Source organism: Xyrauchen texanus, chromosome 5 (assembly GCF_025860055.1).
Source record: "Xyrauchen texanus isolate HMW12.3.18 chromosome 5, RBS_HiC_50CHRs, whole genome shotgun sequence".
NCBI lineage: Eukaryota > Metazoa > Chordata > Actinopteri > Cypriniformes > Catostomidae > Xyrauchen > Xyrauchen texanus.
The window spans coordinates 13,055,585-13,071,506 of NC_068280.1; the positions used below are offsets into that span (position 1 = coordinate 13,055,585).

Sequence of the window (15,922 nt, forward strand, 5' to 3'; positions counted from 1 at the left end):
TAATTTTGTTTAGAGTTTTATTAATCCCCATGGGGCAATTTATTCAGACTGTCATGGTGCTTCACATATACAGACAACACTGAATACACATACATACAAATACTAAAAATACATAAAAATATATAAAGTAAAGTAAAATATAAAAAAAATCAATTATGTTTGTTACATGAAGGAATTGCTTCAGGCACTAAAGTAAATTTGTAACGGTTTGTGAAACACCTGATTGTTCTTAAACAACCCAAGGGGCAACCACTCGAAATAAAGGTTCAATGGGTGTGTGCTATCTCCTATTATTTTATGTGCATCCTCAACACTTGCTGTTCATAATAAAATGTTAAACTACGAAAATAATAATGTTAAACTACGAAAATAATTTTTGAGCACATGTTTACAATACCTTGCAGACGATTTTTGTTCTTCATAGACAATGAAGAAAACCAACATATTGTAGGATATTTCGTATGCGACATTTAGAAGGGAATTTAGGGTCTCGAAATATGTGAGCTATGAACTAAATTAAACTGTCCTTATTGCACATTATTAGGTAATGAAATGTATAATGGAATTAGTCGTGTTCGATAACCATTATAAATTAGATAAATTACAAATAACTAGATTATTTTTAGAAACAGGGATCAGATTATTTATCAAAATATACCACAGTCATTCATTTTTGAATACAGACAAACTTTATTACTATTATAAACATACATCTAATCTAACACATATATACATGAGACAGGTTGGTGAAAAGAGTGACAGAATGTGAAATTAATGGTCAATACAGTGAAAATGAACTGTATGGAGTCTGTTGACAATACCTTAAGAACCATTTATCCTTCTTTGAGTCTACATCGATTTGCTATTGGATTACCCAAATTATTTAATTATTAGGTAACCACCTGGGGCGGCTGTGGCTCAGGTGGTAGAGAGGGATGTCCACTAATCACAGGGTTGGTGGTTCAATTCCCGGCCCACATGACTCCACATGCCGAAGTGTCCTTGGGCAAGACACTGAACCTCAAGTTGCTCCCAATGGCAGGATAGCACCTTGCATGGCAGCTCTGCCATCATTGGTGTGTGAATGTGTGCGTGAATGGGTGAATGGGTGAATGAGTCTCAGTGTAAAGCGCTTTGAAAAGGCACTATATAAGTGCAGACCATTTAATTAATACATCAGCACTTTTATCACAATTTTGGAGATGTACTTGCGTGTCTTTGTGCTGTTTCCTGCGTTCTTTGTGTTGCCTGGTCGAAAGTTTGTTCCAACTATCTTTTGGACCTCTGTAAGATCATATAATTATTGTCTGTATGAATGATGAGGTTGGCTTTGAAGCGAGGCCTTCTCATGGGTGTGTGAACATAGAGAGTGATGAGCTTTCTCGGGACGTTGAGTCCCAAGCTTCCTTGGGCCTCACATGGCATGCACCTGGTTCCGACGAGATCCAGAGAGGACCATGAGGGAAGAATCAGAGCGAAGTCTGAGCAGTCAGATGATCAGAAGGTGAAGCATGTGCAGGCAGAAGAGAGAAGAGAGCGTGTTCTTCCTGTTTGGAAACATTTGAACTGAAATTGGCCGCATCCCCCAAAGGTGTCCAGCTCAGAAGTGACTTTTCACAGTCACATGGTCAACTGGGCTGTCTTTTCTGACAGCCCAGTTGATTTATGGTCCTTTGTTTCAGATTCTTACAACTCTCCCGCTCAAAAATAGTACATATTTAATCATGAACTTTTATATCTTGAGAATGGTACAAGAGACATGATATTCGTTGTTATCAGCTTTCTCTGCCTTCGCCAGCGAACGCTTTCATACTAAACATGAAATTTTTTTCATGGATATTATACATGTAGGTAACAAAACATGAAAATCCCTGGTTATAAAATCATACTGGTTAATTCATTGGTTATACAACATGGATAAAACATTACATTAAAAGTTACATCAGGCTATAATCATTAATTTGTCAGTTATACAATTTACCACAGTCCTAGGTATTGTAAGAATCGTGGATTTATATGCATTCTGTACATTTTATAAGGTTGATTCGGTAAAGTACTGTGACTTGTGTAGAATGTTCCTGGATTAAGATGAAATGTTTTAGTATTCGAGTCGTGCAAATATGATGGTCTTTTGTAAACCTTTCAAGGAGAAGTTCAGGAGGTCGTGCAGAGGGGCCTTTCTGGGCAATGATGAGGCCTGGGCCATTTAATTTATGATTGTGAAGAATTCCAGGATTGTAAAGGTTGAAAATCCTTGATTCAATTCTTCTGCATGTATAATCCAACAATATGATAGAAAAAGACAGAATACTTTCAACAAATGAATTATAAAAAGACCTAAGAATGGGCCTCTGTACATTAAAGGAATTAAGCTTCCTCAACACAAACAATCTTTGGTGTGATTTCTCAATAATGGCATCAGTATTTTTATCAGACTTCAACATGTTATCAAAAATTGTCCCAAAATACTTGTATTCCTCTACTACATTCACCTGTGTACCATTAAAAACAAAGGTTGAAGTGAAAGTGTTTTCTTACGGAAATTGATAACATCATATATATAGATATCTGTAATTGCGTTTTTGAACAGGAGTGAATGACAGATAATTGTGAAATTCTACTAGCAAAAATGCAATTACATGTATCAAGAATTATGTTTTTTACTAGTTGAAATTGCATTGTTTTTTTTCAAGCAGGGCCTTCGTTAGGGGCGGTGCAACCTCAGGGGGCCCCTGTGGTAAGCCCGACTAAGGCTAGTACCGAACAGTTACAAACAACTAACCAAGGGGGATTGGATTTCATGGGGGGGACTGAATATTACATGACACTGTAAACATAGACAAAGAGAGTGATACAAACAGTTGTATCAGTTGCTGTTATACTTATAATCCACAGTCTTGAAACACTGCTTGTCCAATCTGATTAGAGGACCGGAACTAACTGTTGTTTTTTTTAATCAAACAGGTACACAGATGAAAACAGAGAAATTAAAACATTTATTTTTAATCAGTGATTATGAATGCTCTCATACGCACAGAGAAAAGGCTTGCTGTTCCCTCATATGCGATTTTCTTGTGACAGCTGGTCATAACTGAAACTAATCTTCTATTCAATACCATGGACAATTAAGTCAATCTGAATTCGAAATGGCACATTATGTCTTTTGAGGGAAACAGACACAAGAAGACATTAAGAAACAATTTCTCCCTCTCTTGCTTTCTCTCTTGCTGTCTCTACAGGGGCTGGTGTTTTCTTTCTAGCCTGTGCAGATGGAGAACAGATCAGTTTTTTGTTTGATTGCATCGTCCGAGGCATATCGCCCAGCAGGGGGCCATTTGGACTGCACCCAGTCCTGCCAGGTGAGTTTGTGGAGGTGTATGATGGAAGTTCTCAGTTGAGAGACAATGTCCTAACCGCTAGCCTCATTAGCTTGATGTGGTGTAGTCTGTATGTGTGTAAGCATTATGCATGATTAGTACGTGTTGTACATGTTCACTTTCTCCTTAATTAGTTACTCTAGATCTACACCGATCAGCCACAACATTTAAACCACCTGTCTAATATTGTGTAGGTCCCCCAACCCACATCTTTGAATAACATTCTGAGATACCATTCTTCTCAATTTTAGTTACCGTAGGCTTTGTCAGTTCTAACCAGTCTGGCCATTCTCTGTTGACCTCACTCATCAACAAGAAGTATCGCTCACTAGATGTTTTTCAGAATGCTATTCTGAGATGCGGGTTGGCGCTGTTTTGGTGGCACAAGGGAGACCTACACAATATTAGGCTGGTGGATTTACTATTGTGGCTGATGTACTGTATGTTCAGAATTAATTTATAACACGTAGAGCCACAGTGGAGTAAAGACTCTCAAACTAGTGAAGAAAAGAATATTCTTGTATATTAGTCCTTTTAATCTAACAAAGCAACTTTGTGAAATGCTATAGTGGTTATTGTGTCACAATTAACAAATCATTTGATTGAACAGACACTATCATGCTTGTACATCTAGTAATATAAGTGTGCTGTAGTCAATCAAATTCATTAAGTTGAATTAACTTTGATGAGTCCTGCTCTGTAATGGCAATAATCTTTAAAATTCTAGGCACTCAATGGCTCCAATTCAATGGAGGATAATAATATAATAGCACATACTGTATCATTTAAATGAAGCCTAATATTACTTCCATAATTTTGAATTATTGGGCCTAAAAATCAATGCAAGGTTCTTAATTAGTTTTGATCTATCCTAGATAGATTTAACACACCAGCATAATAGTATATTAAACATTAATGAGTCTAACATATAGCTTTATGGATCAAACCACACTGACACACAGTGAATCATTTAATTGAGTTGGTGAGTCAGTGACATTGAGCTAAAATTACAGTATATGGTCTAGCTGAAAGGTTGCAGGCTGACAAGGGTTGTGAAAAAGAAACCTGTGGAGAGCTGCCATGCAGTTAATAATGTGAAAGAAGGATATGAAGGGTTGGATTTAAATTGGCTTAAAACTTTTACTTTGATTTCATAGCTAAATTTAATACAAATGTAGTTTGTAACCCACTATATAGCCAGAAGGTTTGTTAGATAGTAGAACTCACATTTCTGTATTTGTATATTGGTGAATGACGTGACGCTATTATCGCTCAGATCTATTTAGATATCCACAAATACATAAAAATTTGAGCTATCAAAATTAATGCTAATGCATGCGATTATATGTTTTATGCGTAAAGTTTTCTTTAATGCAATTAACATATTTAACAATTTTCACATTAGATTCTGACATTTCATTCAGTTCCATGTGTGTTCTGAACACTGGCTGGAATAGGGCAGAACATTTGCGTTATGTCCAGAGTCAATTACACTGACGTACACACAACAAAAACACACAACAGTGATTCCGTGTTATTAATCAAGTGATGGAGAACAAATCGCTTACAAAACAAACCCAGATGGGATTTGTTACAAAAATAAAGTACATTGCAGCCTTTGTAATGTACATGGTTCTGTATTGATTTAATTTAATTCTAAAGTCTTCACTATCACCTAAATGCCAAACACAGAATATGCACAGATGAGGGACTACTGTTCTAGGCTAGCTTGTTGGAGTTCTCAGAGTTAATTATCATTTCAACTTTTAACCGATTTCCGCTGATCTTTCAAAGTGCAATTTGGATGAAGTACCAAAACTTGGTCAGTGCTAAAAGCAGTATAAGGCATTGGCCGTGTTCAGAATGGCATACTACCATACTACTCTGCCATTCTGCCATACATAGATATGACAAAAGCAGTAAGAGTAAGGCAAGGCAAGTTTATTTATATAGCACATTTCATACACAATGGTAATTCAAAGTGCTTTACATAGAAGATATTAAAATAAGAATAAAAAAAAAAATAAGAATAATTGAAACAGTTTAGAATATAATATAAAATAAAATACAGTACAAACAGTACAAAAGCAGTAAGAGTAGTATGCCAATTCTAAAGACGGACATTTGTCTGCAGTGAGTTTAAAGCGATGCTTGACGCCCTGACGCGAAACATGTGAATTCCATATCCAAAGTTGATAGCCACAGCCTGCCTGTTGATTAATATTATGGAGGATGAGGTTTTAAGGGATATAATGCATTTCAATGTATATGCAACTTAGTGGGCCAAGTTCTTTCAATTAGTTAACCTCCCACTTAGATTTAGCAAAACATTTAATGTTATTATAATTGGTGATATTTTAGTGCATTTCTATCTTAATATATGGAAGTCTTTGTTTGGAAAATGTTAATAAAGCAGTAATATTACATATGGCTTTGTTTTCTCTCCTAAAAGGGACAATAAATGCATTTTGACAGAAAAAGAAGTATATATAGTCACATTTCAGCACATAAAATCTGTGATTAAATGTCTAGGAATGGTTTAAAAAATCTAATTAAATGCTGAAATTCTTGAAAATAAAAAATATGTTGGCACAAGTAGTTTAGAATGTTTTGTGTGTGTGTGTGTGTGTGTGTGTATTCTTTAAAAGCAGTGAAACAATTTTGTTTTAAAATATAATACATTTTTGAAAAACTCCAACAAATGAAAAGTAGTGGAACCATTACACATGTAGTTATTTTGTTGTCATGTTAAAAAAAAAAAAAAACTTTTTGGACCTTCGTGACTGTGTGGGAAGTTTATTTTTGTGATTCAAAAATATATTTAATCTTGACTCATTTCAAAAGTATTTTCAAACTTATTTTTTTTATTAAGTTGCGTACACATGTGTATTGAAGGAGCAATTCAAATTTTAATACTTGATTGTTACACCACCATTTTTAAAGTAATAAAAAAAAATATTGTTTAGAAAATACTATAAATGTTTTTCTAAAATGTATACAACAAACATGGTCACAAATCTTTTTTTAAATATTTATCATCTGAAACAACATTATTTTCATGGTCGGTTAGTCCACTGGGTTGTTCCCCCTGTGTTTACATTTCTTCTCATGTGTGACCGGTGTCGCTTGGCACCCAGTGTTTCAATGGTGACACTGATTATTCCACTTTCTACAAGCAAGTGGCACCTGATTTAGATTTTTTTTTTCTCGCTTTATATGCCCCACTCCGTTTTGTGTTCTTTGCTAAATTGTTTTTCAAGTCAAGTCAAGTGGTTTTTATTGTCGTTTCAACCATATACAGTTAGTACGGTACACAGCAAAACGAGACAACGTTCCTCCAGGACCATGGTGCTACATAAAAACAACAAAGGACCAACATAGGACCACATGAGACTACACAACGAAATAAAATACCTATATAAACTACCTATATATACCTATATAAAGTGCACGTGCAAACGTGTGCAAAAAGTACAGGACAGTACAACAAATTACTGACAATGAACAGGACAATAGACAGTGCAGCGCCGACCAGTACTCAGTAGTGCAAAAAGATGACAGTTTCTAAAAATGTAAACCTAACATACTATGAGATAGTGTTCTATGCACATAGCAGTTATTGATGTAGCAGACAGTTATAAAGTGACAGTAATTAAAGTGCAACTCAGGACACGTGTGTGTCAAACCAGTCTCTGAGTATTGAGGAGTCTGATGGCTTGGGGGAAGAAGCTGTTACACAGTCTGGCCGTGAGGGCCGGAATGCTTCGGTACCTCTTGCCAGACGGGAGGAGGGTAAAGAGTTTGTGTGAGGGGTGTGTGGGGTCGTCCACAATGCTGGTTGCTTTGCGGATACAGTGTTTTTTGTAAATGTCTTTGATGGAGGGAAGAGAGACCCCAATGATCTTCTCAGCTGTCCTCACTATCCTCTGCAGGGCTTTGCGGTCCGAAACGGTGCAAGTCCCAAACCAGGCAGTGATGCAGCTGCTCAGGATGCTCTCAATAGTCCCTCTATAGAATGTAGTGAGGATGGGGGTTGGGAGATGTGCTTTCCTCAGCCTTCGAAGAAAGTAGAGACGCTGCTGGGATTTCTTGGTGATAGAGCTGGTGTTGAGGGACCAGGTGAGGTTCTCCGCCAAGTGAACACCAAGGAATTTGGTGCTTTTGACGATCTCCACAGAGAAGCCGTCGATGTTCAGCGGAGTGTGTTCACCTTGTGCTCTCCTAAAGTCAACAACCATCTCTTTTGTTTTGTCGACATTCAGGGACAGGTTGTTGGCTCTACACCAGTTCGTCAGCCGCTGCACCTCCTCTCTGTATGCTGACTCGTCGTTCTTGCTGATGAGACCCACCACGGTCGTGGTCATCGGCTGAACTTGATGATGTGATTCGAGCTGTGCATTGCTGCACAGTCGTGAGTCAGCAGAGTGAACAGCAGTGGACTGAGCACACAGCCCTGGGGGCCCCAGTGCTCAGTGTGGTGTTGGTGGAGATGCTGTTCCCGATCCGGACTGACTGAGGTCTCCCAGTCAGGAAGTCCAGGATCCAGTTGCAGAGGGAGGTGTCCAGGCCCAGCAGGTTCAGCTTTCCAATCAGGTGCTGGGGAATGATTGTGTTGAATGCTGAGCTGAAATCTATGAACAGCATTCGAACGTATGAGTCCTTATTGTCTAGGTGGGTGAGGGCCAGATGGAGGGTTGTGGTGATGGCATCGTCCGTTGAACGGTTTGAACGATACGCAAACTGCAGTGGGTCTAGTGAGGGGGCAGCTGGGTCTTAATCTGCCTCATGACGAGCCTCTCGAAGCACTTCATGATGATGGGTGTAAGTGCGACGGGACGGTAGTCGTTGAGGCAGGACACTGAAGACTTCTTTGGCATGGGGATGATGGTGGTGGCCTTGAAGCACGTTGGAACAATGGCGCTGCTCAGAGAGATGTTGAAGATGTCGGTAAGAACATCTGCTAGCTGGTCTGCACATCCTCTGAGCACTCTGCCAGGAATGTTGTCTGGTCCAGCAGCCTTCCGTGGGTTGACTCTACGTAGAGTTTTCCTCACATCTGCCGTGGTAAGACAGAGCACCTGGTCGTTGGGAGGAGGGGTGGACTTCCTCGCCATCACGTCGTTCTGCACTTCAAACCGAGCGTAGAAGTCGTTCAGCGCATCTGGAAGGGAGGCATCTTTGTCACAGGCAACTGATGTTGTCCTGTAGTTGGTGATGGCCTGGATGCCCTGCCACATGCGCCGCGTGTCACCGCTGTCCTGGAAGTGACTGTGGATTCTCTGGGCGTGTGCGCGCTTTGCCTCTCTGATTGCCCGTGACAGTTTGGCCCTAGCTGTTCTTAGGGCTGCCTTATCACCTGCTCTGAAGGCGAGTCTCGGGACCTCAGCAGCGTCGCACCTCCGCAGTCATCCACGGCTTCTGGTTGGAGCGTGTGGTGATGGTCTTGGAGAAAGTGACATCATCAATGCACTTGCTGATGTAGCTGGTCACTGATGCTGTGTATTCCTCCAAGTTGGTAGAATCGCCATATGTTGCAGCCTCCCTGAACATGTGCCAGTCAGTACACTCAAAACAGTCCTGAAGAGCAGAGATGGCTCCTGCTGGCCAGGTTTTCACCTGCTTCTGAAGCGGTTTTGTGCGCCTGACTGAGCGGTCTGTATGCTGGAATTAACATAACAGAGATGTGGTCTGAGTAGCCGAGGTGGGGCGGGGCTCACCCGGCACGCTTGGGATGTTTGTGTAAACAAGATCAAGTGCGTTCAGCCCTCTCGTTGCAAAGTCCACATACTGATGGAATTCAGGGAGCACTGTCTTGAGATTTGCATGGTTGAAATCTCCGGCGACAATAAACAGTCCGTCGGGGTGAGCGTTCTGCAGTTCGCTCATAGCCCCATACAGTTCACAGAGCTTCCTTAGCGTTAGCGCTGGGGAATGTAAACCCGGTTATGCAAACAGTGGTGAATTCCCGTGGTAGATAAAAAGTTCTGCATCTAACAGTCACAAGCTCCAACAGCGATGAACAGTAACTAGAGACTAGCATAGAGTTCTTGCACCATTCCGTGTTGATGTAGACACACAAGCCACCACCGCGAGTCTTACTGCAGAGAGCTGTATTTCTGTCGGCACGAAACGAGGCGAGCCCGTCTAGCTGAATGGCGGCATCCGGAACTCTGTCGCTGAGCCACGTCTCCGTGAAAACAAAGACGCAGCAGTCTCTAAACTCACGCTGCGTAGCCTGCTGGAGTCGGATATAGTCCAGTTTATTGTCCAGGGAGCAAACATTTGAGAGCAGGATAGACGGGAGAGCCGGCCGGCTAGGGTTTGTTTTTAGCCTAGCATGGACCCCGCCCTCTTTCGCGCTTCGCTTTCACGCACACCGCTTACGACGTCCTCTCCCCCGGCCACCGGCATCAGGCGACGCCGAGGGCTGGAGGCCTGGTCTCCGCAGCAAGCCGAGTACGCGTAGCGCCTCCTGCAGGTCATCATGCAGCTTGGTTTTTGCATGAGTCTTATATTTCAGTAGTGTCTGGCGATGATAGACACGAACACCGGTTACTCCGATGTCCATGTGTTGCAAAAGTCGGGCTTTTTTAACAAAAATAGCACCATTGTGGATCCGGAGTGGCCGCTGCGTGCTACCGCGCTGCCATCTTGGATCAGATGTGTTTTCATTTACTCATCTCACTCTCTCTCTCAGCCCTAGTCGGTCCTGTTTCGTGTTTTCTGAATTAATTGCCAGTCCCCGCCTGTGCGCCTGGATTGTGGTTACCTTCCTGTTGGTTGCTCTGATATCTCTGATTCTTCTCCTGGGGTTACCTCATTGGTTTTTCCCCGCTAAATCGACTCTGCTCTCCACACAACCATTACGCACACAAATCTACAAACACTCTCCATCGCCCTGCTGCAGTCGGTGCAGGGGTTCCCCCTGACTCTTCGTCAGCTCTGCTGAGTTTACTAAATAAAGTCTTGTTTTGCCTCCACACTTGGATCTTTGGTCTCATTGCTGACAGAACAATCTAGCCACAATGGATCAAGTGGAGGACTGCGACATTCAATCTGTGCTCATTCAGCAGGGAATATTCTTGGGTCGGCAGCAGGACCAAATATCTACTTCCAACCGCGCCATTGAGATGTTTGTGTCTCAACTAACGAAGCTTACTTCCCAGCTCCAACAGCCCGACTCGCCCCCAGTCCTGCTGCTGAACCCTCCACACTAGCTCCAGTGGCACTGCCTGGCTTTTGCGATACGAGCACCGCTCCAACCCCCATGCATTCCTCTCCCAAAGTTCACTACATATCTCGCTGCAGCCTTCCGCTTTCCCTTCAGAGTCTTCCAAAATGGGATTTGTCATCATGCTCCAGGCCGGAAGGACCAGCGAGTGGGGCACGCTTATGTGGGACAATAAATGCCCCTGCATCTATTCATTTGAAGCCTTCTCAGTGAAGCTTAGCTGGGTTTTTGATCTGGATGCTCAGTTCCGTCGGGGGTTGTCGAATGCCATTCACGATGAACTGTGTGCTTTGGACTTGCTGTCCAGTTTCAATGACTTGGCAGATTTGGCCATTAGAATTGACCAATGTCTTGCACTTAGGGGCAGCTGGCGTCGCTCTCCACCCCCTCTATCATTTGATCATCATCTCTGTGCCTTTCTGGTGGCCGAACCTGCTACGCGGCAGTCTAACGGGAGCCAATGTAGATTGGGGGTCTCCTGGCGCATCTCTCTGTGTCTTTGTCTCTACCATCCTTCCCACCTCTCAGATGGTGGGCATGGTCTCTTGGGAAGTGGAGGCCAAAGTTCTTTCTGCGTTATTTTGCACTGTTTTGCCTACCAGTTGTCCAACGGGTCTGTTGTCCAACGGGTCTGTTATTCATTCCGTGCTCGGTCCGGACTCACGTTTCTCTAGTGGGGCCACTCATCCAATGTCACCCAGCAATTATGGTGGCTGTCGTTAGCGCAGGACGTTCGCCGGATCATCTCCGCTTGTCCCGTTTGTGCCACCAACAAGACTTCCTGTCAGTCCCCGGCTGGCTCCTCCAACCATTGCCAGTCCCTTCGAGACCTTGGTCCCATATTGCCATGGATTTTGTCACCGGTCTCCCCCTGTCCCATGGTAATATGTTCATCATGACCATGGTGGACCAGTTCTCGAAGGCAGCTAATTTTATTCCCCTCCCCAAATTACTAATTTACTGTCATGGTCGGTGAGTCAGGAGGGTTTTTCCCCCTGTTTTTACATTTCTTGTCATGTGTGTCAGGTGTCGTTCGGCTTGCATAATCAACGTTGTCATGGGAACGCTGTGTTTCCATGGTGACACTGATTATTCTACTTTCTGCGAATGGTTGCTTCCACTTCCTGTCGGTTGCTCTGATATCTCTGATTCTTATTCTGAGGTTACCTCATTGGTTTTTGCCCTCTACATTGTCTCTGCTCTCCACACTACCAGCCTACGAACACTCTCCATCACCCTGTTGCAATCGGGGTTTCCCCTGACTCTTCACCAACTTGTTTTGCCTCTGCACTTGGATCTCTGGTCTCATTGCTGACACTTATTTGCCAATGACTCACATTTGTGTGTATCAATGTTAACATGTTTACTCTTAAGACATGTATCATGTATCAAAAATGTACTCTTTGAGTAACACATCATATTAGGTGTCAAATTCTATGTGTAAAATTAGTGCTTACTGTTATACAAAATTAATAACTACAGTAGGCTGAGGATTGGAAGGTTTTGAGCTCAAATCTTACAAAGGTTTATCCACGAACTACCACCATTATTGTGCCCTAGACACTTAACCCCAGGTTGTTCCAGCCCAGAGGCATTGTCAATGCAATAAGTGTATTTTTTTTGCTTTGGATAAATGTGTGTGCTAAATGACTAGGCCCTACTCAGTTACATAGACCCATTTACAGATGCGATCTATGGTATTTTATGATCATTTGAATAATTTACCCCTATTAATATTTTGCGCCACAGCCTTTTAAATAAAGAACATGATTAATATACAATGATTTTCAAATTGGGTGTAGATATTTTAATTTCTCTGTTGAACAACCAGAAAACAATTATTTTCAACACAGTTATTGTATAGTGCATTTCTTAAATAAAAGCTTGGAATCATTTTGAAAATGTTACCAATATTTTCTCCACAAATGAGTTCTTCCAATTGATGAGATTGCTTTAAGTAAGAATAATAGTATAAATAATAATAATAATAATAAAAAAAAAAGTTTGTTACTCAAGTGTTTGACACTCAGTTCTCATTTGTCTTCCAGCGTACTGAGATGTTATGGGATTTGTTCTAGCTGTCACTAAGTGCCTGTAATTAAAACACACTAAAAAACCTTTTACATTCAATAAAGTTTGTAAGAGTTCAAATTACTAGTGACAAATGAGGTGTACAGGGTACTGATTACCAAGGCAATGTTCTGTTTCAGCATCTAGCCTTATTCTGTATTCTGCAGATGAGTGGGTTGAAATTGAAAGGCATTTTGATACTAGCAGTTGAATAGTGCAATCATTTTTCTTTAAATCTTTAAATATGCATATAGCAAACACTGTCAGCTGTTCATCTTCACACACTCAGCATTTTCTTTTCTTTTTCAAATTGCCAGCAGCTTATTCAGACTTTTATCAATACATGCATTTGCAGGGAATCAAACTCATGACCTTGGTTTTGCTCACACCATTCTCTACCAACTAAGCTATAATCATATCACTTGCTGGAAAAAAATATTTTTTATTAATGTTTTTGTAGCACATTGCACTACTATAGACCAGCATTAAATTTAATTTTCATGCTAATAAGGTTCTACAGTGCCAAAAAATATCTGGCGCTAAATTGTAAAAAGTCAATGAGTCTCCATCCCTCCATATTCTATGCTAGATTCTGCTGTTCTTTCTTTTGTTTGTACCCTTTCTCTCTTTTTCGAGAGCCTCTTATGTATTTGTTCTCTTTGGACTGATTTATTGTCTCATTTGAGCACTTTGTGCTCAGTGTCCTGGTTTATTCTTATAAGAAAGAGTGATCACCAACCTACTGCCATATTCAAAAAGAGGACTCAAAGCTCCCATTGCTCCCCAATTGTGTGTGTGTGGGTACATATTCGCATGAGTGCTTGTGTGAGATTATTGCTGTGGGGCAGTGACTGTGATGTGCCAGCAGAGTAGAGATTGATAAATGTGGTCACTGGCTCCTGTAATTCTCCCCGCAGAGACTGATTCAACAGTGATGGATTATATATGACTTAATACTCAGAGACAAATTATGGCTGTCAAGGGCATGTTTATATTATGTGTGTGTTTATAAGGACATATATTGAGAGTGATTAATGTTAACTGTATTGGCTTCATTCTAATTTTATCAGTGTCTCTTTCCGTAGACCCCAATGCTAATCCGTCGTCAATAGAGGACAGAATCAGCCAGGAAGCCAGCGATCTAGAGAAACGACTCAGTATACTGTCTATTTGTAGCCAACACAGTAGTGAAGGTAATGTAAGAATGCATATATGAAATATACCGTACATATTGAACAGTTTTATTTTACATTTAAATTCCAATTGTAATTTTTTTTTTTGTTCAAATGTAAAAATGCATTCATGATGTTAAAGGGGTCATATAATATCATTTTTTCAATATTTTTGTCGCTCTCTGAGGTCCACCTATAATGTTAGTAAAGTTTTGTGCCAAAAACAGAACACTGCAACAAAAAAATCTTATTGAGAACTTTGTCTTATTTGCCACTAACAATATATATGTATAAAAAAAAACAGAATAATTAATATATAATATAAATATCTTAAAACAAGAAGAAAAAAACTTAAGAAGCAGAATGACATAAGATATTAAGTCTTGCTTAGTGAGGTTTATGCTTAAAACCAGAAGAAAAACAAAACAAATTGCGAATGAGGTGAGAAAAATAAACTTGTTTTCTGTTTGAATCAAATGGTTTTTTTCTTGTTATCATAAAGGTTACAATTTTTTTTTATATTTCTCTAATAACAAAATGTCTTGTCATTTTGCTTCACCAGTAAACTTACTTTGTTTTAAGAATGTTTAGATATTTTTATTGGAAAGAAAGATAAAAATACTCCCTAAGAAAATGATTTTTTGCAGTGTAATATTTTAGTTTTTATGACCATTTTCCATTCTCTCCCTCTGAGCCGTAGAATTAATGGTGCATTCACATGATGTTGGAATTACTGTAATTTCAAGATTCTGACTTATAAAAAGCCTACAGGTCTTCAGGTTGTAAACTCAGAATTATATGAAAGCATCCTACTTTACAGTCTTGACATCATGCACTACAAAAAAAATATTTCTTACTGAAATTGATTTATTGCAGTATGCAGAAAGAACCAATGTGGCAGAGGCGTGAACAGGGGCATTTTTACTTCTAAACAAATTAATAGTAATTTTGAAACATATGTATAAAATCACGACCACTCATGTAAGATGAAGAGTTCATTCATAACCTTATAAATGCTCTTTTATTTTACATGGGGCAGGGGCACCTCATGGGGGCAGCCATGTTAGCATCACATGACCAGCTGACTACTCGCTTAATTTCAGTAACTGTCATGTTATTGGACGCTTTTATTCATGGATTAAATTCATCCTGGTTTACTGTGCATAGTGAATTTCTGCAATGGCATTGGTAACTGGAAACTACTGTGTTTGAATGATGCAGCATCCAGGCCACAAGGTGTCCGTGTAAGCCAAAGTAAGCCACTTTGACATACTTCAAATAATTACTGAGTGCATCCTTTAAAAGTGGTTTACATCTACAGTTTCATATGGCATAGCCAGTGTTACCTGGAGCTCTTTCTTTATTCTTAAATATTTTGCAAGAATATAGAGAGATGAATAGTAGTGTCAATTTTACTGTCATCAACAGCATAGCCACACATCGAAATGTTTTGGCATTATGAGCACTGCCATAAAAACTAATAATTTCTCAGTTCGAGGAAGTGAACAGCTCCAGGTAGAATTTCGTACTTACAGTATTTTCGATTGCTAAGTGAATGCAGCATAAGTCTGTTTTTTGCCTTTGCTGCCCATCACATGTGAGAAACAGCACTTTACTCCACAAACTAATTCGGCAAAGCCTGAAATGTGCCACATAAATGGTGGAATTCCGATTGAAATGATCAGGGATCATCACTCTATCCTAAAATTGGGTGGCAGGTGCTACACACAGTTTGGAAAAGTACAAGTTTTTTTTTTTCTTTCTTCGTATTATCTCTAGGTCTTCTGCTGTTTAGGAAAAATAGCATCCAATCCTGTTTTCTCCTTTTTACCTCACTGTGACTGGGCAGGACAAGTTTCTAAACATCCAGTAGGCATCTTTACACATGGACAGTCATTTGTTGATACATTTATTTCTGTGATGCCATGAAGATGTGGAAGTACAGGAGTCTTTTTTGCTGCCCAGTTTCAATATGTGTAATTGCTCTTTTTGAAATTGGGAGGATATTTTGAGCTCTAAAGGTTACAGTATGTTTTTAAGGTCTTCTATAGATCAAGGAGTATATTCAGTTC

General features: G+C 40.2%; 1 protein-coding gene across 3 annotated transcripts in view; it reads left to right on the forward strand.

Annotated features, from left to right (window-relative positions):
- Window positions 1-15,922, forward strand: part of dok7b (docking protein 7b) — a 55,304-nt gene that overhangs the window by 29,041 nt on the left and 10,341 nt on the right. For all 3 annotated transcript variants that reach the window (XM_052127300.1, XM_052127301.1, XM_052127302.1), the window contains exons 5-6: window positions 3,240-3,359; window positions 13,764-13,871. In XM_052127300.1, coding sequence (XP_051983260.1) covers window positions 3,240-3,359; window positions 13,764-13,871 — 228 coding nt within the window. The remainder of the gene's footprint in view (window positions 1-3,239; window positions 3,360-13,763; window positions 13,872-15,922) is intronic.